This window comes from Cydia splendana, chromosome 19, assembly GCF_910591565.1.
Source record: "Cydia splendana chromosome 19, ilCydSple1.2, whole genome shotgun sequence".
NCBI lineage: Eukaryota > Metazoa > Arthropoda > Insecta > Lepidoptera > Tortricidae > Cydia > Cydia splendana.
Window position 1 is genome coordinate 16,276,301 of NC_085978.1, and position 26,871 is coordinate 16,303,171.

A 26,871-nucleotide genomic window follows, 5' to 3' on the forward strand; every position below is an offset into this window, starting at 1 on the left:
AGAGACTATAGTGTAAATAACATTATTTGCGGTATTTGACGTCTGTCACTCACAACAGCAATACTACGTAAAATGTTTTGCACATCGAAATCACAAAGTAAAACAACTGCACTGCGAACGTTTACGTTCTACGACTTTTTTTTTTAATTTTAGGGTTGGCCGGACACCACCGTTATGAATCGGTAGTCGTCTAAGTAAATCGATATGAATTTTTCATTTTTCTTTTAATAAAATTAAGGAAAAGGTGGATAATTAACTGTAAATATGGATTTATTTATCGTCACTTAACAGACAACAAATTTGACACAGAAATAACATAAATAAACTTTAAAATAGATCCCCAGTTAGTTTCAATTTTGACAATGGGTGCGACCTACTCGGTCGGTGTATTAAATACACCGACCGACCGGTAGCTTGCGGGAAAACCATATAATTCTAGCTTTATTTAAATCTCAAATAAAAATTCATTATACGTCACAATTCGATACCTCAGTCTACGTGCCATCCAATCGTAATCGCTTGCTGTGACAATCGATTTGCGTTAGTTACATCTCTATATACGTCAGTCATAATGTGTCAAATACCGCAAATAATGTTATTTACACTATAACTAAAACTATTCATAAAACTTAAAGGGGCCCTCTGATTAACAGTCCGCCGGATGCTATCGGCCTGTCAGTTGTTCGGAACTGTCAAAATTTTGTTCTAACTGACATGCCGATACCGTCCGGCGGACTGTTAATCAGTGGGCCCCTTTACGGGCCTGATTTAGTTTAATTATGTTTTATCCCTTTCTTAGAAATACATAAGTCAAAATGACAGATAAAGTCAAGCGATTATTAGCTAATTGAGGTTTGTAGCGCGTTTATAAATAAGGGGGTTAGTGCTTCTGGCTTAGTAGATATAAGCCATTTTCAAAATTACCCCAATGCACCTTAATAAGATTCCGTTTGTGACACTTCAGATACGGAATACAAATACCTCAAAACAATTCTATCGGAAAACAAAGTCTCGGACGGACAGACAGACAGACATGGCGAAGCTAAAAAAAAATACTTAGTTGTACCTTTAATGCTCCTCACGGTAACTTCGCACACTTACGACACTTTAATATTTATTTATTAAACCGTCCACTCTAGGTTAAGGCTTCGTTTGTACTGAATAACAATTGTAAGCATGTTATGGTACATGTACATTGAGATCGTGCGGCATTTAGATTTAAACAAGTTGTTATTGATTTGATATTATAATAAAATTATTCTCATTGCATCTCGCTTTGCCACGAGCGCGATGCTAACCAGCTGCACTAAGCTGTTACCTTAGCCTCGTAAGCAGGGCCGTCTTAAACTATACTGGGGCCCTTGGGCACATAAGAATTTGGGGCCCTTTTGGAAAGTGACGAAAGGTAATTAAACTGACATTTTTCTACAATGATCTTCTATTTATTATGATTATGGGTAATCAAATATACTGTTGCTGGCTGTCCTTCGGGGCCCCCTGAGGATAGGGGCCCTGGGCACGGTCCACCTGTGCTCTTAGAGACTAGGGTTTCCACGACGGATCCGAAATGTATGGGAATATCCGCGGATCCGGATCCAGATCCGGATAATTTCATACATTTCGGATCCGGATTGCAAACCCTAGTAAAGACGGTACTGCTCGTAAGGCTCAGGCGGTTATCACATTGCTCCGCACTTCAGAGCGGCGCCCGGTGCTGCGGTTTTTAACTTTGAACTGTAGAATTTTGATTTGTATGCCGAAACCACATGGTATTAACACATTGGCTCCACCTCTCCGTGCGAAGGTGCGAATCACACGACGGTTCGCGCTTTCGGACGGAAATGAGGTGCGGGCCACAAGGTCGCGACCTTGTGGCCCTATAGGTAGGACCGGGCCGACCGGTCGGTCCGGTCCTACCTATACCTATACCACTTATCTTACCTATAGTACTTATAGAGTTAAATTAATTTTAAATAGAATTGCATTTGTTTTGTTTCGTACAATTTTCAACAACACAATTCAACTCAAAAAATCAACTTTTTCCAACATAGATTCAAACACTGGGAAATTTTGGATTTTTTCTTGTATGGCTGGGGCCCTATAGTGCTAGAAGCGTGTTTAGAAATTTTATATATGATGCCAATTTGATTTAGTCAGTCGCTTTTACAGGTAAAAAAAAAGCCAAATTCATATACAGGTTAGCTAAAAAAAGAACTGCGTTTCCGTTGCCAGGGAGGTTTTGGGATTATACTGAAAAACTTTTAATATGGGACCAACCCCGAAATCGCGAAAAGAAATTAGGCTGTTTCATACATTTTGGCTGGTCCGTTTTCTATGGGAGGGAAATTTTTTTTTCGCGATTTCGGTGTTGGTCCCATAGTAAAAGTGGCTCAGTGTAATCCCTAAACCTCATTGGCAACGTAAATGCAGATATTTTTTAACCAACGTGTGTTTTTTAACCCATTTCTGATAAGAGTAGCTAATAAGCTAATTATGTACCTACCTAGTTACGCAAAATGGAGCTCCTCAATCGGGATTCTATTACGAGTCCCACGAACTTAGCCACCGCCATACAATCGATGTTAGGTACGCATTAAGTATGACTCACGGCGCCTCGTTTTCTATGGAACGGACAACGTGATCACCGATCAGCCGTAATAGAAAATTATATTTCGGACGCCTCGGCCCGGTCTAGGCTGAGTCATCCCATCCTTTACGCTCTCATTTTAAAACGAAATTCTTCAATAGCACAAATTTTCTCATCAACATTCAAGTAGTTTCCTATCCTATTGGTGGTACTGACCGAGCGAAGCAAAAGTCTCTCTTCCAGCTTGGACAAAAATGGATCTAAGTAACTCTATAGGTTCACAATTCTAGTATTTACATTAATACGGAGGAAATAAAACAAGTAGTCTTGATACTTTCACATATTTTAAATTTTTTATAAATTATCACAAAGTGCATGTATACATACAGCCACTACGATAACAACACACAATTGACATTATTTCTAGACACAATTGAGATATTTTTTCGTGACAGCTACTCCATATAATAAGTTTTTAGCGAAAATTTAATTTTTGGTTCAACCTTTTATCTCTGACTGTGGTTTTCTTTCCACAGGCAACTAATTATGTATTATCGAGACAATTCTAAAAACCCCAAACAAATAGGTTGCGTTTTGTTTTATCACAGTTCCTAGGGCCACCTCCTGTCTTCATCAACAGATCAGTTCGATGATACTATAAAGGATGACTCACGCTAGACCGGGCCGTGCCCGTTCCGAGGCGGTGATCACGTGGTGCTTTCCATAAAAAGCGAAGCGCCGGAAGCTCCGGCCCGGCCCGGGCCCTGTCTAGCTTGAGTCATCCTTAATATAAATATTATATTGTCACCCGACTTATGCATGTAAATTTTCAGCTTCATCGGAAACTTGTGGGTCAAATTTAACTTGCAAGATTTGAATACAGACGTACACACAGACAGACAATAAACTAAATAAAAGCTTGTATAAATGAACTACTTTTTAAATTTTAACACATTGTCCCGTTTAAGACGAAAGTGGAGGACCTGTGCGAAATCGCCTTTTATTACAAACGTAGTCCTCATTTTCCTCTAATATAGACTAAAGCCATGCCCCTACGATTTTTACACATTCTGCCCGATTCGAACTTTAAGATACGTCTATTAATAGATCTAGAAACGATATGGATTATATGTGTCAGTGTCAAATGTGTCGTTTCTTCAAACAAAAACGTCACTTTTGACACTGACATATTTAATCCATATCGTTTCTAGATCTATTCATCTACAATGTACCATAATTCAAGCAAATAAATACTATGACTATGACTATGACTATTAATTGACGTATGTTAAAGTTCGAATCGGCCCGATTATTCCGTCATTTAATAATTAGAACTACTAGTCAATGCTTCTTGAAAGAGCCCTCGATCCCTCCAAAAATGTCGGAGATGGTCTTCGGTCGGCCAGGTCTCCGGGACTCCACTACCCTTCTCTTCTTCTCTTGACATATCGGGACAGGCCATTATTCTTATTAAAATGTCATTAAAATATATTTTTTTAGATTTTTACACAGTATCCCGTTTAAGCAAATATTAATAACAACTACTAGTCAATGTCAAGCTTCTTGAAAGAGCCCTCGATGCCTCCGAAGATGTCGGAGATGGTCTTCGGCCGGCCAGGCCTCCGGGACTCCACTACGCGTCTTTTGTTCTCTTGATATTTTAGGGACTGGCCATTATTCTTATTAAAATGTCATTAAAGTATATTTTTTAACGATTTTTACACAGTATCCCGTTTAAGCAAATAAGTATTAATAACAACTAGTCAATGTCAAGCTTCTTGAAAGAGCCCTCGATCCCTCCGAAGATGTCGGAGATGGTCTTCGGCCGGCCAGGCCTCCGAGACTCCACTACGCGTCTTTTGTTTTCTTGCTCGAAGAAGTCTGTGTTGAGTCGCATACGTTCTTTTAGGTCCTCTGGAAATAACAATATTGGGATTAGTGTTTGCTTGAAAGATGGGCTTTATAATTACAATATGGCTGCGTTTGCACCATAAATGTGTGAGGATGTGTTTGTTAAGGGCCAATAGATAACTTCATTTATATTGTAGTAGCTAATATTGATACCCGAGCCAGTGAACCTCAAAACTTAACCACGAGCATAGCAAATGGTTTAAAAAGTGGAATCTTGAATTTGAAACCGTCATTCAAAGGCACAGGTTAAACAAACTTTGCTCCCCAGTGAAGCAAAACATTTTTCACCTCACCAACGCGAAGACAATACTAACTGTAAAACATTACAAATTAAATTAAAATGGACGTTATTGGGTAAATATTTATCATTCAAAATCATTATTTAAAAGCCAACGTGAGGAAGCAAATCAAAATTTGCATCATATTACTTTACCACTCTGGTGGATATTATGCAACATTTTTATCAGTTTTTGAAATATAAAGAGAGACTTTACGAGCTGAAAAAGATTACATATATTCTATTTATATCACCTTATAGGGTAACATGCTATTTACAGTATCAACTGAGATCTCAATCCTCAAACTTACCGGTGGCCTTGATCACAGAAACACCCTTTCCACCAGCCTCTTCTGGCAAGCTGTCCATGGGTAGATGCTTCTCCAACGTGGTGGCGCCGATCTGGTCACAAATATAATACAAGATACAATTATTTGTTAATGTTTAAATATGTACCTACATATTTTCGAGAGGAATTTCCTGTCCGAGGAATTGTCTATGCTCAGCAAAAGGTAGCAGACATAAAGTGCCAATTACATCTACACTCAGCGCGATGTCAGGCCCAACGTCGGGCCCGAGCAAGAGTCGTAATGTTCAATATTTTATATTTTTGCATATGAACCATTTTTTACATTTCAAATATTATTAACGATGTGCTGATATTTGGTGAAACGGAAAAATACTCTTGCTCGGGCCTGAAATCAGGCCTGATAGCGAGTGTGGATGTAATTTGGCCCTTAAGGCTAAAACGATGATCATAATGATTGAGTCTGACCTGATGAATGAACAGGCACTCCATCAGCTCCTTCTTGAGGAAAGGCCTGATCAGCATCATCACTTTGTCGATGAAGGAGGGCGCGTTGATGAACTGAAGACCCGTCACTTTTACCAACATGGCTTCCTGTAAGAAAATGTTTAAATAAGTTAGAGTCCACAGCGGACCATAATAAGTTCTTACGAACCATCTCAGTTAAACGGTAGACCTAGCGCAGGGCACGGTAAATCCTTTAGAAGAAGAGCCAACCGCAGTAAAAATCACCAGTCAATCACAAAGAGCCACAAGTGTTATTTCTGTGATTTAGAATCTTCAAGAGTTAATCTTTTGAGTGACTGGAAGAGCAACAATTGCCCCTATAAAGAGCTGCCTGCGGCTCGCGAGCCGCGGTTTTGCTGACCCCTGGCCTAGCCATTACTATAAAGAGAATCTTCAGAATTTGAAAAATTTCCATAAAATATTTTCAGACCTCACAGTTTTAGTTTCGATTTCTAGGACACTTGAAGTAGACGCCAATGAGTGACGTAAATGTTAAATGAAACAGTCGTCATCGTTAACAGTTATGAACATTGAGTAATAATCCCTGATCTGAACGGGAACTTTCTAAGTGGAAAATTGCATTATAAACTTCTCATGGAAGTTTCTAGAAATGGCGGAAATTTTGAGAATTTTCTGCAACTTGCACATTGCTCGGTAGACCTATAATGCCTACCTGAAGATAATACAAGAACTGCTGCATGGTCTGAAGATCCAGCTTGGCGAGGTGCTGCAGGCTGAACATCCTCATATCGAAGATGATCTGCAGCCCGGGCCAAGTGCCCTCCTCCTCCTGCCAGAGATCTAGTGTCATCAGGGCCACTCTGGAATTAAACAATGTTTAGTCAGTAAAAGTGGTCAAAGAGTTAGACTTAGAGTTGGTCAAAGGGCGCTTGCCTTTCAAAGATAGCATACACCACACACCACATAATTTAGGAAGGGTCGGTACCGTGGCCTAGTGGTCTAGAGGTCAAAACGTTGACCGCGTAAGCTGAAGACGGTTACATATCAGAATACCGAAAATGTATTTACCTAATGTCGAATCACCTATGCTCGATTCACCTATTTTTAAATTACCTAACGATCATTTTACCTAAACATTGAATGACCTAAGTTTATAATACCTAATCTCAATTAACCTAATGGATGAAACACCTAATGAACGTTTTACCTAATGCACATTTTACCTAACGCACGTTTTACCTAAAGCTATTATACCTAATGCATGAAACACCTAAAGCTGACATACCTAATGGACGATCAACCTAAAGCTGATATACCTAATGAACGATATACCTAAAGTTGATTTACCTAATGGATAAAATACCTAAAACTGTTATACCGAACGAACGAAATACCTAAAGTCGATATACCTAAAGGACGGAATACCTAAAATCGATATACCTAATGCATGTTGTACCGAAAGTCGATATACCTAATGGACGATATGCCTAAAGTTGATTTACCTATTGAACGAAATACCTAGAGCTAATATACCTAACGCACGTAACACCTAAAGTTTTAGTTTAGTTTTAGTTTTTTTTTTTATATATATATATTGTTGTATTGACGATTATTGAATAAAATTCTTTATTCCTGTTCTATTCATGCAGTCGGAATGTCAGCTTTAGGTAATTCGTGCATTAGGTATATCAAAATTAGGTGTTTCGTGTATTAGGTATATTAACTTTAGGTATTTCATGTATTAGGTAAATCGGTTTTAGGTATTTCAAGCATTAGGTGTATCAAGTTTAGGTAGATCGAAAATAGGTATTCTGAGCATAGATAAAACAATTATAGGTGAAACGTGCATTAGGTAATTCATTCATTAGGTGTTATGAGCTTAGGTTAATAAACCGTTAGGTGTTTAAAAAAATAGGTGAATCGAGCATAGGTGATTCGATATTAGGTAAATCAACTTTCGGTATTCTGATATGTAACCCTGAAGACGCAGGTTTGATTCCGGCCGATAGTGGCCGACCACTGGTAGACTTGGTCACTTTTTTTTTAGTGTATGACGTCTATTTCAGTTTAAAAAGTGGTACTCCGCTCACGCCTCTCAAATGTCCGGAACAAATGATGTGATGGGTAAAGAATAGTGATCGTTATCAACGTGCAGTTTTCGTAGCAAAGGGGATGATTGGCAGAAAAAACAAATACATTTGAATATTCACTTTTGTTTTTAACTATAAAATAAATACTTATCTTAGGATTACACCTCTAGATATAACTCTTTACGGTACAAAACCTTTTCCGCCCTAATATATTTTTAAAACAATGTACGTCAAATTACATTAAATGTCATAAAAATACAACTATAGTTGCGTATAATATTTTAGAGACTTAAATTAACCTTCCTGTGACTTCTGTTAACGTAGAAAGGTCATTTAGCTATTCAAAATGGATTTTTTCCAATCGACATGAACGACTGACAGCCAAATATGTTGAGCAAATTTTAGCCGTTTATTCAATATAATTTGGATAAGTGATTATAAATATGTATGTAATATAATGTTTAAAATACTTGCGTATTTGTTTTTTTGTCAACCATACTTTGCTACCAATACAGCACGTTGATAACGATCACTAGTAAAGATATACAAATTGTAATAATAAGTACATGACGATGATCAAGAAAATGTACCTGATGCACTCATGGAAGACGAACTTCTTGGCGTCAGCGTCGGTGAGACAGCAGTAGAAAACGGCCGAGTCGTCGTACGCGCGCGCCTTTATCGGCACCGTGCCACTGCGAAACAAATAGCATCATCATTAGTCCTAATACTCCTAAGTAACTGATGCGATATCAGATACAAAATCAGGAAAGTATCCGGTACATAATAAACGCTATGTTTTGAATACTTCTTACCTTACTGTCAAAATAAGACGCCGATAGAGTTAGACCAAGAAAAGTCTGCAGAGAATTTTACAGCACACGCAGTGCTTCTATGAAATTTTGACGTGTAATAGTGTAATCATCATCATCAATGGCCACTGCCACTGCATACCTGACTGATTGTTGCAACGCTGTATCAAGAGCGGTTGAGACGGCCAATGCATTTCGGCTTATGGCTATACAGGCCTATCGCTGCACGACACTTCTTGCCGCATAAGTCACATGTATGGCTATGTTGAGCTTCTGGAGATGAGACCAGGCTACCAGCCTGGTGACAGAAGTTGTCAACAAGGTAACTTACCACATGGATAAAGTAGCGAAGGTCTTCTCTGTGACTAGGCGGTCTTTGAAGAAGTTATTGAAGAGGGTTTTTAAAGTGAAGTGGAGGTCTAACACCTGCTTGGAGACCTCGGCGCTGCGCTGGCAGCAGTAGTACGCCAGTATCAGGTCCAGATCTGAAACAGGTTGTATTAGGCCTATTAGGGTCAAGAACTTTCTGTGGACATTACACAATACGAGTACACAGGTTAGCGATTTGGATACATTTTTCTAAGACGTTCATCATACTTCAAGTGGAAGGTTTTATTACGAAAATAAGGCTTTAAAGCTCCTTTATTATATTATATTATGATGTAGAAAGTTGCTTAACCTTAACTCATATTAAAAAAGTTTTTGACCCATTAGCGCTACTTGCACTATCCCACTAAACCGGGGTTAACCCGTTAAACCGTTAACCCAGTGTCAAACAAACTGCACTGGTAACCATGGTAACTCCAGGTTTAACCGGTTAACCCCTGGTTAGTGGGATGGTGCAAGTGGCGCTAAGAGTTTTATTTCTCAATTTAGAAAAGTGGTATATTTTAGGATTGTTAGGAATCGCTGCCGCATATGCCGCTCTAACATGTTTCCGTAAGTTTTTTTTTCATAATGAGAAAAAGCGGAGCTGCGCACTGTGTTTACTCAAACTATTCTCTCTTTTTTCTGATTAAACTTAAGCTATAAATAAATCTTATAAGCCACAAAAAATTGCAAAACATTATATTTATGGCGTTCAATAATATCACACATTTTCTTAAAGATATTTTTAGCGATCATTTTAGGAACACCCCTAAAAGAACAATTATGGGACTGCCCATTGTCCATCATCAATGCAGATAACTAAACAATGCCATGGATTTCAAGACTAAAGCTAGGAGATCGATTCGAATTTATGGTTTTAAACTGGTTTTGATACGACCAGTGTGATCGATCCTGAAGGTCTTATCAAAACAGCAACAAGTTGTTTAATTTCAATCGGGCTGCTTATTTATTCAGTTTCTAATTGAATTTTTATTGTAAATAAATCTTTGAAACCACTAAAACCTGCCAAACATTCTATTTATGGCGTTCAATATCATACATTTTTATAAATGTATTTTTAGTGATCATTTTAGGAACGCCCCTAAAATGAACAATTATGGGACTGTCCATTGTCCGTCATAAATTTTAAACAATGGCATTGACCATGAGATTAAAAACCGGCTATATCAACAACCAAGTATACAATGACAATACAATCCTTCATGCATGACATTGCAATTACTAATAATTGCTAAATACTAGAGATGCAACGGATAGTTGTTTGGCCGGATACCGGATACCGGATATTCGGCCTGACCATCGGCCGAATATCCGGTATCGGTATTCGGCCGGCGGAACTATACCTACATTTCGGTTTTTCAGGTGCGGCTTGTGCAGGTTTGACCAGTTTCCTAATGAACGTTCGCGCGGACTCAATTTCTAGGTTCGAAATGAGTGCGCGTGTAAGTCAGTGGAATGTTTAAATTGTTATAAAATAATAAACAAGTACGATTATGACCGTGACTGTTTCTTAAATCCAATTTGTTTACTCCGAAATCAAGCAATATTACTATCCGGTATCCGGCCGGATAGTAAAGCACTATCCAGTATACAGCCGGATATTAAAATAATGGCCGGATAGGCCGGATACCGGATAGTAACCGAATATCCGGTGCATCTCTACTAAATACTACTACAATACTTAGCAATTGTTAGGAATAGCCTAATTGTAGCTTTTGTTATGGTAAATTATGTCGGTTGGGTTTAGATAAACATGTTTTTCTTAATGAAACAAAAGGAGCAGTGTAAAATCATCTAATTATAAGTCACAGCCAATTATATTCGAACGAGCGAGCGAAGCGAACGAAGTTCTTACATTCGACTTGGGACACGCGGCTGACTAGGGGCACGGCATAGGGGCATTTCGATGTTTTTAAGCTGAACTATCAGAGGATAGTTTGATACTCAAGAACTTAAGTAAATTTGTTCTAATTTAAATGAAATTGGGTAAACGTGTAGTTGAGGGCATTATATTTTAGTCATTAAATTACGAGTAGGCTCGATCAAGGGGTTATTGAGCTAGAAGAGTTTAGAAGGCTAAAAAGCTATTTGTGAGGGGTCTTGCTATTCTGGTCATCTTTTCGCAAGAAAGTATGGTCGAGTTTGGTATCAAATGAAAGTGCTCGGCTTGCACTTTTATAATATCGTTTTTAAATTTACCACTTTGAAATAATTCGCAAGATAAAAATAAACATAATATAGGTATTTGACACTTGACAGGAAATATTTCGGCTTACCACAGATACAGTATCAGTTAAGGGCTCCACAGACCTTGTAATATATCCACGCTATTTTTGATCCATTGCCGCCTATAGTGGGACATAAAATAGTAGAAATTAAATAAAATGGAACTCTAAAATTTCCATACTATAGTTGGTCAAACAAGTTTGTCAGTAGAAAAAGGCGCGATATTAAAATTTTCTATGGGACGATAACCCTTCGCGCCTACATTTTTTAGCCGCTTTTTTCTACTGACGGAAATGGCTTGACAGACTATAAATTGTTGCCATGTGTAGCATTTTACGCCAAAAATGTGACAGCTACGTAGAAAGTGGCGCCCTCATTTATTTATTAACCGACTTCCAAATCTCAAAAGGATTTCATCTCTTGATTTTTTTAAATGTTTGTTACTCCATATCTCCGTCATTACTGGACCGATTTTGAAAATTATTTTTTTGATTGTATGTAGGTATATGCATACAGATTGGTCCCGTTTTTATCAAAACCAAGTTCTGATGATGGGATCCATGAGGAATCGAGGGAACTCCTCAAATGTTAAAGGCATACATATAGTGATTTATGTGCTTCATCAACAAATCAAACATATACATTAAAAAAGTGACATTTGATGAAGTGGAACTGCTGAGGATGATCAGAACGGAACTCTTCAACGAAGCATAGTTCACGTTTGGCTATTTGTCCTCTTCGTTATGTTTGTTAAGCAAGTTAAGTTTTTAAGCCACATTTTTGTCAAGCTCGAGTTCTGATGATGGGATCCACGAGAAATCGAGGGAAACTCCTCAAATCTTAAAGGCATGCGTATAGAGATTTGTGTATTTTTATCAGAAAATCAAGGATTTTCATTAAAAACTGTCGCATTTGATGAAGTGGAACTGCTGATGATGATCAGAACGGAACTCTTCAACGACGCATAGTTCACGTTTGGCGATTTGTCCACTTCGTTATGTTTGTTAAGCAAGTTAAGTTTTTAAGCCACATTTTTGTCAAGCTCGAGTTCTGATGATGGGATCCACGAGGAATCGAGGGAACTCCTCAAATTTTAAAGGCATGCGTATAGAGATTTTTGTATTTTCATCAGAAAATCAAGCATTTTCATTAAAAACTGTCGCATTTGATGAAGTGGAACTGCTGATGATGATCAGAACAGAACTCTTCAATGACTACACGTTTGGCGATTTCGAATTTCGATTTTGACGGAGCTGGCCCTGGAGCCAGACCTGACCCGGATCCGGGCTCTTATCTGGACCTGGACTCGGACTTGGACCTGGACTTGGACCTGGACTAAGACCTGGATCTGGTCCTGAACCCGGAAATGGACCCGGACCCGGACTCGGACCTTGACCCGGAAAACCACTGATACCTAAGCTAAATAAACCACATGATTACCTACCATAAAATGTAGGTACTTATAAAGTATAATGATGCCAAACTTACTAGCCCCTCCCGCTCAAACCCCCGTACACCGCACCGCACGCGCCGTTAGTGGGTTAGGATAGGTTTGAACTGCGATCCTCACAGAACCGAAAAAAAGTGGGTAAGGTTAGCCTAACCCACTTTTTTTCGGTTCTGTGAGGATTCGTTCTGTGTTAGAACTGCGAGCCTTACAGAAACGAAATGCTACTAGAAAAGTGGTTTTGGTTAGGTTCGAACTGCAATCCTCACAGAACCGAACTGCTATCAGAGAAGTGGGTTCGTGAGGCTAAAACTGCGACCCTTACAGAAACGAAATGCTACCTACTAGAAAAGTGGGTGGTTTTACCTCCTTTTCGACATAGTGCACCATCTATGTACAATAATCTTTCACCGGCCCCCATAGTAGTCGGTTTTTTTCTTGAAAATTATTTTCTACTATTTTATGTCGAACTATACGAGTAAGTAGGTGCAACAAAGTCAATCGCTCTATATAATTTTTGGCAAACCGCGAGTTCTCAGTTCGGGGGTAATATTAATAATTAATAATAATTAGTTATTAGGTACCTAAGGGGGCCCACTGATTAACAGTCCGGTATCGGCCTGTCAGTTGTTCGGAACTGTCTAAATTTTGTTCTAACTGACAGGCCGATACCGTCCGGCGGACTGTTAATCAGTGGGCCCCTTGACCCCATTCTCAGCTGTAGTGTATTATTACCAATTATAGTACCTACCTATTGAACTTAATTAAAATTATAGGTAATTATAGACAGTGACACGTATATCATTCATAATTAATATTATAATTACAGACACCGAGGAAATTCGACTTCATAAACTTGATGAAATATTTCCATGCACATTTAGGTAAATTATCTATATCTTAAGATAAGTAACGCAAATTTTTATTTATATATTGAATTTTTACATGCAAAATGGCATGTCATGGAAAAATTCACACTGAAACTTGACTATATTTGCAAGGGCAAAAAAAAAAACAATTTGAAAAGTTATTATATTTTTTTTAATGTCGGAGTCATGGGGGTTAATGAGGTCTACACCTCACAGAGCACAAGTGTGCTTAGGTATAAGTAAGCAAAGTATATACAATTGTAGTAAATAATGACGCCGGTGTAACAGGCGTGTCATCTAATGACAGACTTCTTGAGAATCTAATAGGAACTCGTTAAGTGTGATTAACTATAGTACCTACAGAAATAAGAAAAACGTTCAATTTAAGTATGTGTTGTTTTATACAGTGGAACATGCTTAATTTACGATCACGTTTAATTCGATTTTTTACTTAGAAGGGGTAATAATATTTATATAAATCATAAATCAGGTATGGTCGAGGCGGAAACAGTGGCTCAGTCGTCCAAATATCGAATCTCTCGTATTTAAATTAGGTTGAGTGAGCTACTGTACCCGGCCTTTTTCTATCGAGCCACTAAGCTGTTCCCTCCTTGACCCTACATACAGGATGATTCATGAGACGTGAGCAGGACTAATCCTGCATACTCAGTAACTGATAAATTTGATCGATCACCGTCGTATTTAGGAGAAACAACAACACTTTTTCCTATATTTTAACTTTTTGGTGAGGGCAAATTTAATTCTCAACAATCATGGTCACCCTACAGGACCTAATAAACATAAAACCTCTTTAACCGTAATGGCATTTTGATTTCGAAGAAAATAAACTGTCAAACTTGAGTGAGATACGAGTTTTCAAAAGTAACCAGACCGTGATGACAGTAATGACATTCAATTTGACACAGATTATCGGTAGTTTAGTATTCTAATTTTAGGGTGACCATGCATGTCGTAAAAATTAATAACTTTTTTTTCAACACGACTAGAAAATTAACGTTAACCTCACTAATACTGATACGAAACAGTTTCTTATAATTAACAATATGCGCAGTGTTAGTCCTGCTCACGTCTCCTGAATCACCCTGTATATTTATTTGTAATCAACATTTTGAAGCATATATTTTAGTTTTATTTAATGTTAGTTTAAGTTTTAAGTAAGTAATTATAGTTATATTTAATTCTAGTTTAGTTTTTGTTTAGTTTTGGGTGTCAACTGGATCTCTTTATCAAGGAAATTAACAATAACATCCCCGAGAAGTTGTCGCACGGAGTATACAGGGCGATTCAGGAGACGTGAGCAGGACTAACACTGCGCATTTCGTAAATTATAAGCAACTGTTTCGTATCAGTATTAGTGAGGACAACGTAAATTTTCTAGTCGTGTTGGAAAAAAAAAGTTATTAATTAATTTATTTATTTATTTATTTATTTACGACATGAATGGTCACCCTAAAATTAGAATACTTAACTACGTTAACTACCGATATTCTGTGTCAAATTGAATATCATCACTATCATCACGGTCTGGTTACTTTTGAAAACTCGTATCTCACTCAAGTTTGACAGTTTATTTTCTTCGTAATCAAAATGCTGCCATTACGGTTAAAGAGGTTTTTATGTTTATTAATTAGGTCTTGTAGGGTGACCATGATTGTAGAGAATTAAATTTGCCCTCACTAAAAAGTTAAAAAATAGGAAAAAGTGTGGTTGTTTCACCTAAATACGACGGTGATCGATCAATTATCTGTTACTGAGTGTGCAGGATTAGTCCTGCTCACGTCTCATGAATCATCCTGTGTATAGTAGAAACCTACATCGAGGTAGGTTTCTACCAAATTTCGTTCTAGCTCCAACGCCATCTGTTAGAATATTGTGGCACAACGTCGACAGTGCCAGCTAGCGGAGACGCCACAAAACTTTAAGATGACGTTTGAATGTAAACTGCAGCTGTGTTAGAGCCGTTACGCACTGTCGACTATTCGTCCCTCTGATGACATGATGCTATCTGTTGAAGGGTTGGTACCTGTAAGCAGGTCCCCAGGTAGGTGGGGCTGGGTGGTCAGCCAGGCCCGCAACTTGGCCACATCCTCAGGAGTGACTCCGGTCTTCTTGGCGTACTCCTTCTCCAGAGGGAACTGCTTCACCACCACTGGTGCTGACATGGCTCTGGAATCAAAAGGTGGATATGGTCAGCAGGGCCGTCTTAAACTATGCTGGGGCCTTTGGGCGCATAAGAATTCGGAGCCCTTTTGGAAAGTAAAGAAAGCTAATTAAACTAACATTTTTTACTATGATCTTCTATTTATTATGGGTAATCAAATATACTGTTACTGTCTGTCCTTTGGGGCCGTCTGAGGATGGGGACCCTGGGCACGGGCCCCGTGTGCCCTAATGGTAAAGACGGTACTGCTAAGGTCAGTTATTTATGAACCGTGTCAAAATAATTCTCATTGTTCTGTTTATTTTTGTCCGTAACAATGTGACGGAGTTGTTTTTGCACGAGATGATGATTCGTTTTTTTTTGTAAAATATTATTCATAGTAAGAAATATATACAATGGTGCCGAATATTCATTATTTCGTTGGTAGAAAGCATAAATTAAACCGTGACAATGATCACAAATAAAATTTGTCGTTTTGTAGTACCTACCTACTGATTTTACACCACATCGGTGGAAAACAAGCATATAGCCCGTCTGAAGGTAGACGCTTTCCGGAACTTTAAGCAGCAGGCATAGATCTCTATCATCATTCATCACATTCGCGTTGCCGAACCTTTATTAAACTGTATATTCCTTTATAGGTACTGCATATGTATTATTATGTATATAAGAGTTCTTACAATCAGCTTTGTGGTACCTATTTATCTAAGAACAAGTTTCTGCTTGGTATCTTTTAAGTACCTATTATTTATGGTTTCAAACTTATCCACATTGTTCAAATGGGAATCAACAACATATATATATATATAAAACATTATTAAGTACCTACTTACCTACATCAAAAAATTCATTAGCCTTGATCTTTAAAAATAGCCAGATCTTATCTTATAATATGACTATAAAAGACATGTATACATATATGTTTATGTATGTGTATGACGTGTATGTACTTTTTTTATTTGCATGGTATTTCGTTTGTTTTCTGAGTATTTTGTGATAGGTTTCTTTTCATTACAGTTGCAACACCAATGACATGTATGTACATTTATTAATTTCCGCTACCTAAAGGTCGTCTGGAAGAGATCTATTTTTAGCGATAGTGTAGTTTACCTCTGCTTGTATTGCTATTTTCACTTATTGAGGCGTGTTGTATAAAAACATTAAAAACCCTTGGTTGTGCTAAAAGCTTGTCGGTTTATTTTTATAACTAAAATAACCAAAAGTATGAAAACCCCTAAAGGACGAAAAGCAAGGTGAACTTAAAGTGAAGGTTACTAGTATAACCTCTGTATACCTATATTGCATTTATAAGTTGTTTATAAGTAAAAAATAAGAAATAATAATAAAAGTTCTTTTTTTTAGAAAAAGTAACTGGTTTAAAATGATTTAGTTAATCTTATTTTTATGATCAGCATTTATTTTTCAATTCAATTCAATCGAACGGCAAAATTATTTAATCTCTTCCGCAGGAACTCCATTGACATTTTGTATGTAAAAATAATAAACTATTTAAAAATATTTTTTATTTCCGGCAGCAACATTGTACATTGAATTGTATAATGTTTGTTTACGTTTTTGACAATGATTGAACAAACTTCAACATTTATTCAGCAAATAGGCCACACGGCACTTTTACACGTCAACATTGAATTTACATACAAGCAAAAATAATAATAATACATTTGTATTTTACTTTTATATTCATGTTATGAACAACCTAACTTAAGAAGAAAAAAAAAAGATAATACATTAACAATTATAAAATACAACTGCAACTACCAATTCAAACATTATTTTCTATACATTCAGGAAACCCGTTCCAGATTTAAGAATTTGTTACTGTTTTGATACGACCATAAAGATCGCTCACGCTGATTGGTGCATGCGAAATGCAGTGAAACTCGTGCATGAGATGCGCGCCAATCACCAAGACGATCGTCACGTCTTATCAAAACCAGTACAAAACCGTAACGAGTATATATGAATCGGGCTCAGGATTATTAAAAAAATCCTTGCACAAACCTTTCGTTTGTAGAATGATAAAGTTTTCACGGGGACTACAGTATGTGGTAAAAATATGGTTGTCTGTAAAGTCGGTTTACGGACGATAATTTTGCGTGATAACGTCATAAGAAAACATTACCATTACATTACGTAACGTTACCATGGAGATCTGTCCACAACGTTACAATGGAGATCCGTCCACAACGTGACACTTTTTCGTGCAGCTACCGGTGTTCATCGATTTATAAGACGTTATCACGTCAAAAAAGGAATACCTAGTCTGGAGTTGCAGCCGTCTATAGGCTATGGTAACCGTTTACCATCAGGCTTGCATTTTTGCCACTAATATGGAATAAATAATATTTGAGAATTGGTTCATACGCATTTTATTGTATGCTCAACTCATTCGCGTCATTCCTGTATAACCTCCTTATTCATAAAACTTTACGGCCCTGATTTTGTTCAATTATGTTTTATCCCTTTCTTACAAATCCATAAGTTAAAATGACAGATAAAGACAAACGATTCATAGCCAATTCAGGCCAGTAACATGTTTTATGAATAATAAGGGATTCTAAAGCGAATTTTTACTCTGCTCGCTTAAATACACGCGGAATACTTGTTTTTCAGTACTTGAGACTCAAATGTGAAAAACGTGATATATACGTACCCTGGTCGTTAACTTTTACTGAACTTCCACAGAAGAGATCTTTTTCTGGAATGTGTTTGACCTACTACCTATAGGTAGGTATCTAGGTAGGTATTTACCTGCGCTTAACAAATGGACAAAAATCAAGATTTTTGTTTGAGTTTTATACCTGCTAAACAGGTATGCACAGACTCGGTTAGATCAAACAAGTGTCGTCAGTCACAAGTCAACTATGTTAAATTTTAAGTGTCAATATAATGGAATCATTATACACCGTGTGGTCGAATAACCGGACAGACTTTAGAGACATGTCAAATGTCAATACGTGAATTGAAAATGGTAAAAAATAATGGATTAATATCGCGTTAGACCTGTTTAAATCATTAAATATGTGACGTAATGTCTAAGGGAAAAAAATCTTAGGTATATGTCTGGTTTTCTTATTGGCAGAATGAATAAGACGGTTGTATGCAGGTTATGGCTTAGCCATACATGGTACTAAAATGTTGCAATTAACTTACGGCCCGATTAGAACTTAGAGATATACTTACGTAAAATGTTTTGGTTAGATATGTCAGTGTCAAAAGTGACGTTTCTTCAAACAAAAACGTAATTTTTGACACACTGACATATATTATCTAGTTTATATCGTATCTAGACGTAATATTTGACGGATTTTAAAGTTCGAATCGGACTGTTAGACAATCTTGCAGCTTGTCGCCTAAGTATTATGTGCACTTTTTCCTTATGAATGAGATGACCATGAAGAAAATTATATTTATCATTGCAGTAGGGCTTACATGGTCGGCTCTTTATCATTTGTCACCATGCCTGTCACGTTCTAACAAATATGTAAGTGCGAAAGTGACTTATGGCATGACAGGTGATAAAAATGCGACCACGATACCGGTTCAGGTTCGATCATAACAAGATTATAAGACGAAATACTAACTTTTATGATATTTGGTATGATGAAAATGTATTAACTTTTTTTTGTGATAGCAGGAGTCAAACGAGCAGACGAATCGCCTGATAGTAAGCAATTAACGTCGCCCATGGACATCTGCTACACCAGAGGGGTTGCAAAGCGTAGCCAGCCTTTAAGAAGGAATACGTTCTTTTCTCGAAGGTCGTATCGGTTCGGAAATACTACAGGCGACAGTCCATTCCACAGTTTAGGGCCGATACAGATTGCGATAGAGATGCACGCCGAGGTTGCAGTTGGCGTGCAGTCGGTGAGCAGTTCCCATACAAGTTACAGTCGGGTTGCAGTCTGTCTGTACCGGCCCTTAGTTGTTGTTAGGTCTCAATTAGTCACGCAATGTCTTGAAATGACACGGAAATCACAATACTTAATTGATTTATGTCCTTAGCTAGGTATTTACACTCGTTATTAACTATGGTTAGCAAGATCTTAATAGTTATATAATTATTATCATCACAGCAATGATATTATAGGCCGCCCGTTTACCTGAGTCCTCGCCTGCGCGGTACGGGGGCGACGGGGCGGGACGACTAAGGGTGGCGGGGAAGGTGCGGGCGCCGTACGCCTGCCGCTCGCACCTTCCCCGCCACCCTTAGTCGTCCCGCCCCGTCGCCCCCGCACCGCGCAGGCGAGGACTGAGTTAAGCGGTCGGTCTATAGAGTAAAGAGTAAGTACTTGTAGTTATTGTCTCAGTAAATTTTATAATCACAGTAAATTTACTGCCATCTATCGACACAGGATTAAAAGTAAAAATGAGAATGTATAAAAATATCAAAATAAATATTTATACATACATGGATAAATGATTTTATTTTTTTTAGAACACCACATGACTTTGACCTATGTTATTTCACTGATATAGTGAAAATAGTATAAAGATAAAAGTGTTGACGTCACACATAAAAACATGGTGGTGCAGGTGTAAGAATGATTTATTATACAATTACTAATGCACGGTTTTTCACTGCTGAATATTGATAATATTTTTCACAGATGTGTTTATTTGTGTATCAAAGCCAAAGGCGTATATTGTCAAGATAAGCCGTTTTTAGGGTCCCGTACCTCAAAACCGAACCCTTATAGGATCACTTTGTTGTGCACCGTCCGCCCGTCCGTCCATCAGTCCATCCGTCTGTCTGTCAAAACCCTTTATCTCGGGAATGCGTGAAGGTATCGAGTAGAGTTGAAATTAAAACCATATATATACTCAGGTCTACAGTCCCTAAAAGCTCTATAAAAATCAAACATGTAAGTTAACGTAAAATAAAGTAAAGGCCGTTTATGCCGCAAAAAAACCTGTATTTCAACACTTAATACAGTAAAATTATACATTTTGCGTTTGCGTCAAATCCGGTAGTTCTGATTTTTTGCAGACTTGTTTATGATGTTGGCCCAATGAACAATCCAAGTTTGTGACCTCGAGCGCCTTTGTCAAAAATCGAATAAACAGCATTTTTTTTTTGATTTGGGCGATTATAACCCTAAAGTACTAGTTTTTGATAGTAGCTTCCTAGGGCGTTTTTAAAGCAGACTAAATTTGCTACAATAAGACACTAGAATTGTCTCTGTACATCTAATATTTTCCGAGATAAAGCCTTTCAAAATGTATAATTTTTTCGAACTTGTATTCTCGTAGGCTAAGTAAGTGCAGTGTGTACACTTATGTCTCAGGCGATGCCGGTTGGTTGGCTGATTTGGCCCGGTAGCCACAAGATCGTACCCCCCCCCCCCCCAAACAGGGTTGACAAAAAATCAGAACTACCGGATTTGACGCAAAAGAGCCAGGTTACAAGATTCGACAAAGTTACTGGATTAACTCTCAAGGGAATCAAATTTATTGAGCACTTCCCGTTGACATAGAACTATGAAAATTAATAATAATATAGTCTTACACTACAAGTATAAAATCTGAAAGCTGTAAATTTTTACGTATTAAAAAATTTAAAAACATAACCGGCCAAGTGCGAGTCGGACTCGCGCATGAAGGGTTCCGTACCATTACACAAAAAACTGCAAAAAAAATCACGCTTGTTGTGTGGGAGCCCCACTTAAATATTTATTATAAATTCTGTTTTTAGTATTTATTGTTATAGCGGCAACAGAAATACATCATCTGTGAAAATTTCAACTGCTTAGCTATCACGGTTCATGAGATACAGCCTAGTAACAGACAGACGGACGGACGGACAGACAGACGGACAGCGGAGTCTTAGTAATAGGGTCCCGTTTTTACCCTTTGCGTACGGAACCCTAATAAACCCTCGGTGGGCGAGTCTGACTCGCACTTGTCCGGTTTTTTCTGCCTTTATGTTGTCACTCTAGTTAATCGGTCCTACAAGCAATGTTAGCGACGACATGTTTTTCTGTGTATCAGCACTGTACAGTAGCCATCAGATATATCGGAGCGGCTAGGGTACTCACAAATAACTGAACATTCCTCTATTGTCGTGCTTTAGAAGTGCGTCTTCAGATATTTTTGAGCATCTCGGCTGCTCCGATATACCTAAATGATAGCGACTACATTACATAGCTCAGGGGTTGTTTAGTGAGGGCCTTCTTTTTATTTATGACGATTTTTTTTAATACGGAAAATTTATTTTTCTATTCTCCGTGCGGAAACTGTTTACTTTCGGCCCGCTGCGCTAGGTATACGAAGTTGCCGCTTTCAGGCTACGTGGGCCAGAAAAATTTTATACACACCTCCGCCAGTAAATATGAGAGCCTCAGATTACATGTAACCTAGGTTTGTAATATTTAATACGGTCCGTCACGCCCTTAAATGTTCATGCTAAAACGTGACAAAGTTTTTTTGGAATGAGCTGGATCGATGATTAAAATAAAATTGAGTTTAGAGGAGTTTTTTGTGTTATTGAAATTGCTCAACTTAATCATTATTAAACTCACCGTAATTAACGACAATTCCTGTATGGAATAACTCACAATTTTAATGAAAAATTTTTTTTTTGTTCACGACCAGTCTCAGCAAAGACTTATTCAGTACTAGTTTCGCTCAACAGTTTCGCTCAAAATAAAATGCAACACAGAGGTTAACTACAATAATGAGGTCTCAAGGTTGAGGTGAACCATATGCCAATAGCCTTAGCGATCAAACTCCTTTGACAAGATGGAAGGTCACGGCATGGTTTCCTGTTTCGGAACATCATTTAGGATTTAGGATATTATTTTTAAAATAAATGTATAAAATGTATAATTTCATTAACCCTTCGAGTGGCATTGTCCTCCTCGAGGTCTCTACGGTAAGTGGCGGTGGCCGCGAGACGGACAGACATAACAAGCCGGTTGAGTGGCGCAGCCATTTTGGAAAAATATACGTCAAGTGGCGGGGCCTCAACGGGTGATCATCGCGAATTTGGCGCGTGTTAGAAATATGACCGTTTCCCAAAAAAAAACTATTATTATTATTATTATTTATTTATTCCTTAAATTAACATTTACAGTCAAGCTACACATGTTAAAAGGAGTGACATTATATAAACATTGAGAGTAAGATTTTACTTAAGTGCTAACTATACATTAATTGAGCTCGGCGTCGCTATTGACTCCAGGTATCGGCTACTAACTGACAAAAAACTAGGTTCCGTGCATTGGAATATGTCAAGTTCGCTGTCGCTGTCCAATATATCGTTCAGGAGAGACAATGCGTGGTGCAGCGGTGAGTGGGATAATGTCCGGGTCCGCGCCGCCGGGACTGCAAACAGCGCGCGGCGACGAGGGCGCAGCTGAATACTGCTGTGGACAGGTACTCGAAACGGTACAAGTGCTAGCAACTGAGGGTTATGTATTTGGCCACGGATTAGGAGATAAAAATATCTTACGAGTGCCACATTTCTTCTGGCCTCGAGGGTGGTGTAGTTAACCATTCCGAGAATATATAGACTAGGGTACATGTATGGATAGTAACCATAAGTTTTATTATATAGATGACGAATGAACGATTTCTGGACCCTCTCCAACATAAGTGTGTAGTGTTGTTCATGGGGACTCCAAATTATCGCATTCGTCTCAAGTCGGCTTCGTACATACGCGTTGTACAGTATTCTAAGTGCATTCTGTGTACTGAAAGATTTTGATTGGCGGATTACGAAACCTAGGCATTTTCTTGCAACCTTACAGGCGCTGACAATGTGGTCATTGAATGTGAGCTGTTGATCGAATATTGTGCCAAGATCACGAACTGATGCAACTTGCTGCAGAGAATTATTTCCGATCCTGTAATAACATTTTTGAGGATGTCGAGCACGGGTGTATGACATGACCGAACATTTCCCTACGTTTAGAGACAATTTGTTTTGGACACTCCAAGCACAGACACTGTCAATGTCTTGTTGCAACTTTAGACAATCGTCGTGGTCTCCAACCGGTTTGACTAATTTTAGGTCATCAGCAAACATTAAGCAAGTGGAATGCCTAATATTTGCTGGCAGGTCATTAACTAAGACCAGAAAAAGGAGAGGACCCAGGTTACTACCTTGACCAATTCCTGAGTGTACTGGGTACAGATTTGACCTAGATTGGCCATATTGCACATACTGTTGCCTCCCTGATAAGTAAGAGGCTAAGAAGGATAAGAGCTGACAGGAAAAACCAGCTAAAGCCATTTTCCCAAGTAGTATGTCGTTATTTACTGTGTCAAAGGCTTTTCGATAGTCAAAATAGGCAACATCGACCTGTTTTTTATTATCTAGGCTATTGGCAATTATGGTTGTTGCGTTTATAAGGTTCGATGAGGTCGAACGCTTTGATAAGAACCCATGCTGCTCATCACAGAACCAGCCTTTGAGATGCCGATTTATGTGTGAGCAGAGGATACTTTCAAAAATTTTCCCGAATATGGATAACACCGCAATTGGCCTGTAGTTTTGAATGTCCGTTTTTGAACCAGTCTTGTGTATCGGCAGTACTTTTGTTATTTTCCAGGCCGAGGGAAATGTCTTCGAGTCTAGGGCAAGGTTAAGAATTACTCGTAAAGGCTGCACGAATACTTCTCGACAGTCCTTGACTATATACTGAGGAATCCCATCAGGACCTTGCGTGTGTTTAGAGCGTAAGCGTGCTATTGCTTTACGGACATCATCCTCACTAATGTTATCAATAGTTACATGGCGATGGGTTTCTTGGATACCGCGTGCAGTTGCGGACGCTTGTGCGACAGATACATCTAGGGTCGGAGGTGTCTGTAGATAGACATTTCTGAAAAAGTCGGCAAATGAATCGGCAACTTCTTTAGGGGACAAGTTTACAAAAGTTGCTGGTTGGTTAGACATCCTATTTCGTTTAACAAATGACCAGAATGAGGATGGGTCCTTTACTATATTTGATTGGAGGGCTTCAAGAAACGATTTCTGGCATTCTTCAGACTTGGACAATACTAGCTTCCTGTAGTATGAAAAGAATGCGTAATGGAGCTGGTTTCCTGTTTGTTTATAAATTTTGTGGTGTTGGTTTTTTAATTCATTTAGTTGGATTAGTTCACTAGTGAACCAATCGGGGTAGGTTTTTCTATTTTTTGCGATCTTTTTTAGTGGGACACATTCTGAAATTATTGCATCCAATATTAAGTAAAAACTTTTAACACATTCATCAACGGTAGTACAAGTAGTCAATGGGGACCAATCAGTGTTAGATAACCTATAATAGAGCAGGGGAAAGTTTGCTTTTCTATAATTGCGCTGCAAGCTCGACGCATCGGTATTATCACTATTTGAGCTGGTCGTCACATTAGTAAATAAAGTGCTGCATAATATGGTTACATCAAGAGGTAAATGGTGTTTCTCCGAGGATACAAGTCCAGCGACAGCTTCCGTAACCGACACTTCTTTTACAGCTTGATTAGTCAGGACAAGATCTAACAGGCGATCTAGGCTATTTAAAACACTATTATTTTGGCATAAATTACAATATGTTAATAGTAGCTCAAAATCCTTACGTGTGACAGGTGTAGTAGAGTACAAATTAAAATCGCCCAGAATGATTATTGGTAAAGAATGTTCAGAGGTAACACGTTCTAAACAGTTAAATACAGAGTAGTACCGAGATTGTTGAATGTTGGGTGCAAGATAGACTACACAGACAATGAAACGAAGGTGATTTATCATAACTCGAGCACAAACGATTTCATCTTCCGGTTCCGCGCCACAATCCAGCGGCTGGAGCTTAAAGGGCGAGCGCGCGGCTAACAACACGCCTCCGCCGCCGCGCCCGGGGCGATCGGTTCGCAGCACAGTGTAGTCAGGAGGAAACAGTTCAGAGTCGTGGACTGTATCATCCAGCCTTGATTCTGTCAGTGCAATTATGTCACTGTGGAATGTGATAAGCGTATTTTTGACAACAGATAGTTTGCCTTTTAAGCCTCTTACGTTTTGATAAAACAAATTAACTTTCCGTGGTTTTGGTATTTTCGGAACGAAAAAACGTTGTCCTGCGACTGGTTTTTTTCGGCTTATGCGCATACCATTCTTGTATTATAGTGTCTTTAGGCCAATTATCCGGAGTCATGAAAAAATCAAAGTCTGCATGTGGCACAGATACTATGAAGCAGGTATGACGAGTATGCAACTGGTCAGGCTTCTTAACGCTGTAAGAGTTACAAGGTCGCTTTTTATTCAGGTACGCCAAGACATTCTGCTCGGTTGTATCTGGATGGAAGTTCCAGGCATGTATGTGTTTCAAGGGTTCCATGATTTTCAGGTCGGAGTCCACATCTCCTGTAGCACGGATTACAGAGCGACGATGGTAACTGCGATTATGCTTCTTCATTTCGATAGATTCTATTACTTGAGTTTTAGACTTGCTGGCGGGTTTAACGCTGTCTTTAGCGTCATGCTCATGGTTTTCATGAGGTATTAAAGAAGATTCCTGGATTACTGGAGTAGGGTTGTCGGGGCCATCTGGTGACACGATGTTGACAATATTGCCCTTGGATTTTACAATATTTGAGTAGGAACATGAATGCTTAGTTTCCAGCTTGCTCATGCGGTCCTTTAGCACTGCTATCTCATTATCCAAGTGCGCGATCTTTCCATGGGTGTCTTCAATACTTTGTGTATGGCTAGTAGTCTGCCTGGGCTTTAGTGTAAATAGTATCTTCTCTAATGACATCAATATCCGTTTTTAGAGCGTTATATTTTTGGTATAAATCATTAACGTTTGTTTTTATATTATCAAAGAGGATAGTAAACTTTTGATCATGCTGTTCAAGCTTTGAGGTGATGTCAGAGCGAAAGCTTCTTAGTTCGGTGAGGATGGTTTCAGAAAGGAAATTTATTTGTGGTCTGGTTCCAGATACACCGTGTTGATCAGTTATATTAGGTGCTAGACTATCTCGGTTATTTATCTGATTATTCTTATTGTGACTGGTTAATATTGTTGACAAGTTCTCTAAACTGGTTTCGCCTAGGCAGGAGGCACTACTGTCATCTAAGGACATATTTGCGTCATTTATCGGCGGTGGTCTCAACCATGCTGGAGACACGGGTGTGTTGTCATCACGAGGTCTGCGGGCAGTAGCTGCGCACGGGGGACATTTCCAGTTGTTTTTCAGTTCATTGCCATGTTCTCTAACAAACGCTGTCGTAAAGTTAAAGCATGCGAAGTGATAGGATGTTTGACAGAGGGAACAACTCAATAATTCCCCCCGCTCGATTTTC

At 38.5% G+C, this 26,871-nt stretch overlaps 1 protein-coding gene across 1 annotated transcript; it reads right to left on the reverse strand.

The window, feature by feature from the left end:
* Positions 1 to 2,914: 2,914 nt before the first annotated feature.
* Positions 2,915 to 15,571, reverse strand: LOC134800146 (clavesin-1-like). The gene is made up of 7 exons (XM_063772619.1): positions 15,429 to 15,571; positions 8,784 to 8,937; positions 8,231 to 8,335; positions 6,263 to 6,410; positions 5,551 to 5,676; positions 5,087 to 5,177; positions 2,915 to 4,501 (listed from the first exon to the last, which is right to left on the reverse strand). Exons 1-7 carry the CDS (start codon positions 15,565 to 15,567, stop codon positions 4,347 to 4,349), a joined length of 918 nt encoding a protein of 305 aa, XP_063628689.1. The 5' UTR covers positions 15,568 to 15,571; the 3' UTR covers positions 2,915 to 4,346.
* Between the last annotated feature and the right edge of the window lie 11,300 nt (positions 15,572 to 26,871).

Bases quoted from the DNA above. Each gene is read 5' to 3' on its own strand.
- LOC134800146 (XM_063772619.1), bottom strand. From the start codon at position 15,567: ATGTCAGCACCAGTGGTGGTGAAGCAGTTCCCTCTGGAGAAGGAGTAC. The intron at 8,938-15,428 runs GTACCAACCCTT...AACCTGTTTCAG, and splicing joins ACCTGGGGACCTGCTTACAG to ATCTGGACCTGATACTGGCG. The intron at 5,178-5,550 runs GTCAGACTCAAT...ATTTGTGACCAG, and splicing joins AGTGCCTGTTCATTCATCAG to ATCGGCGCCACCACGTTGGA.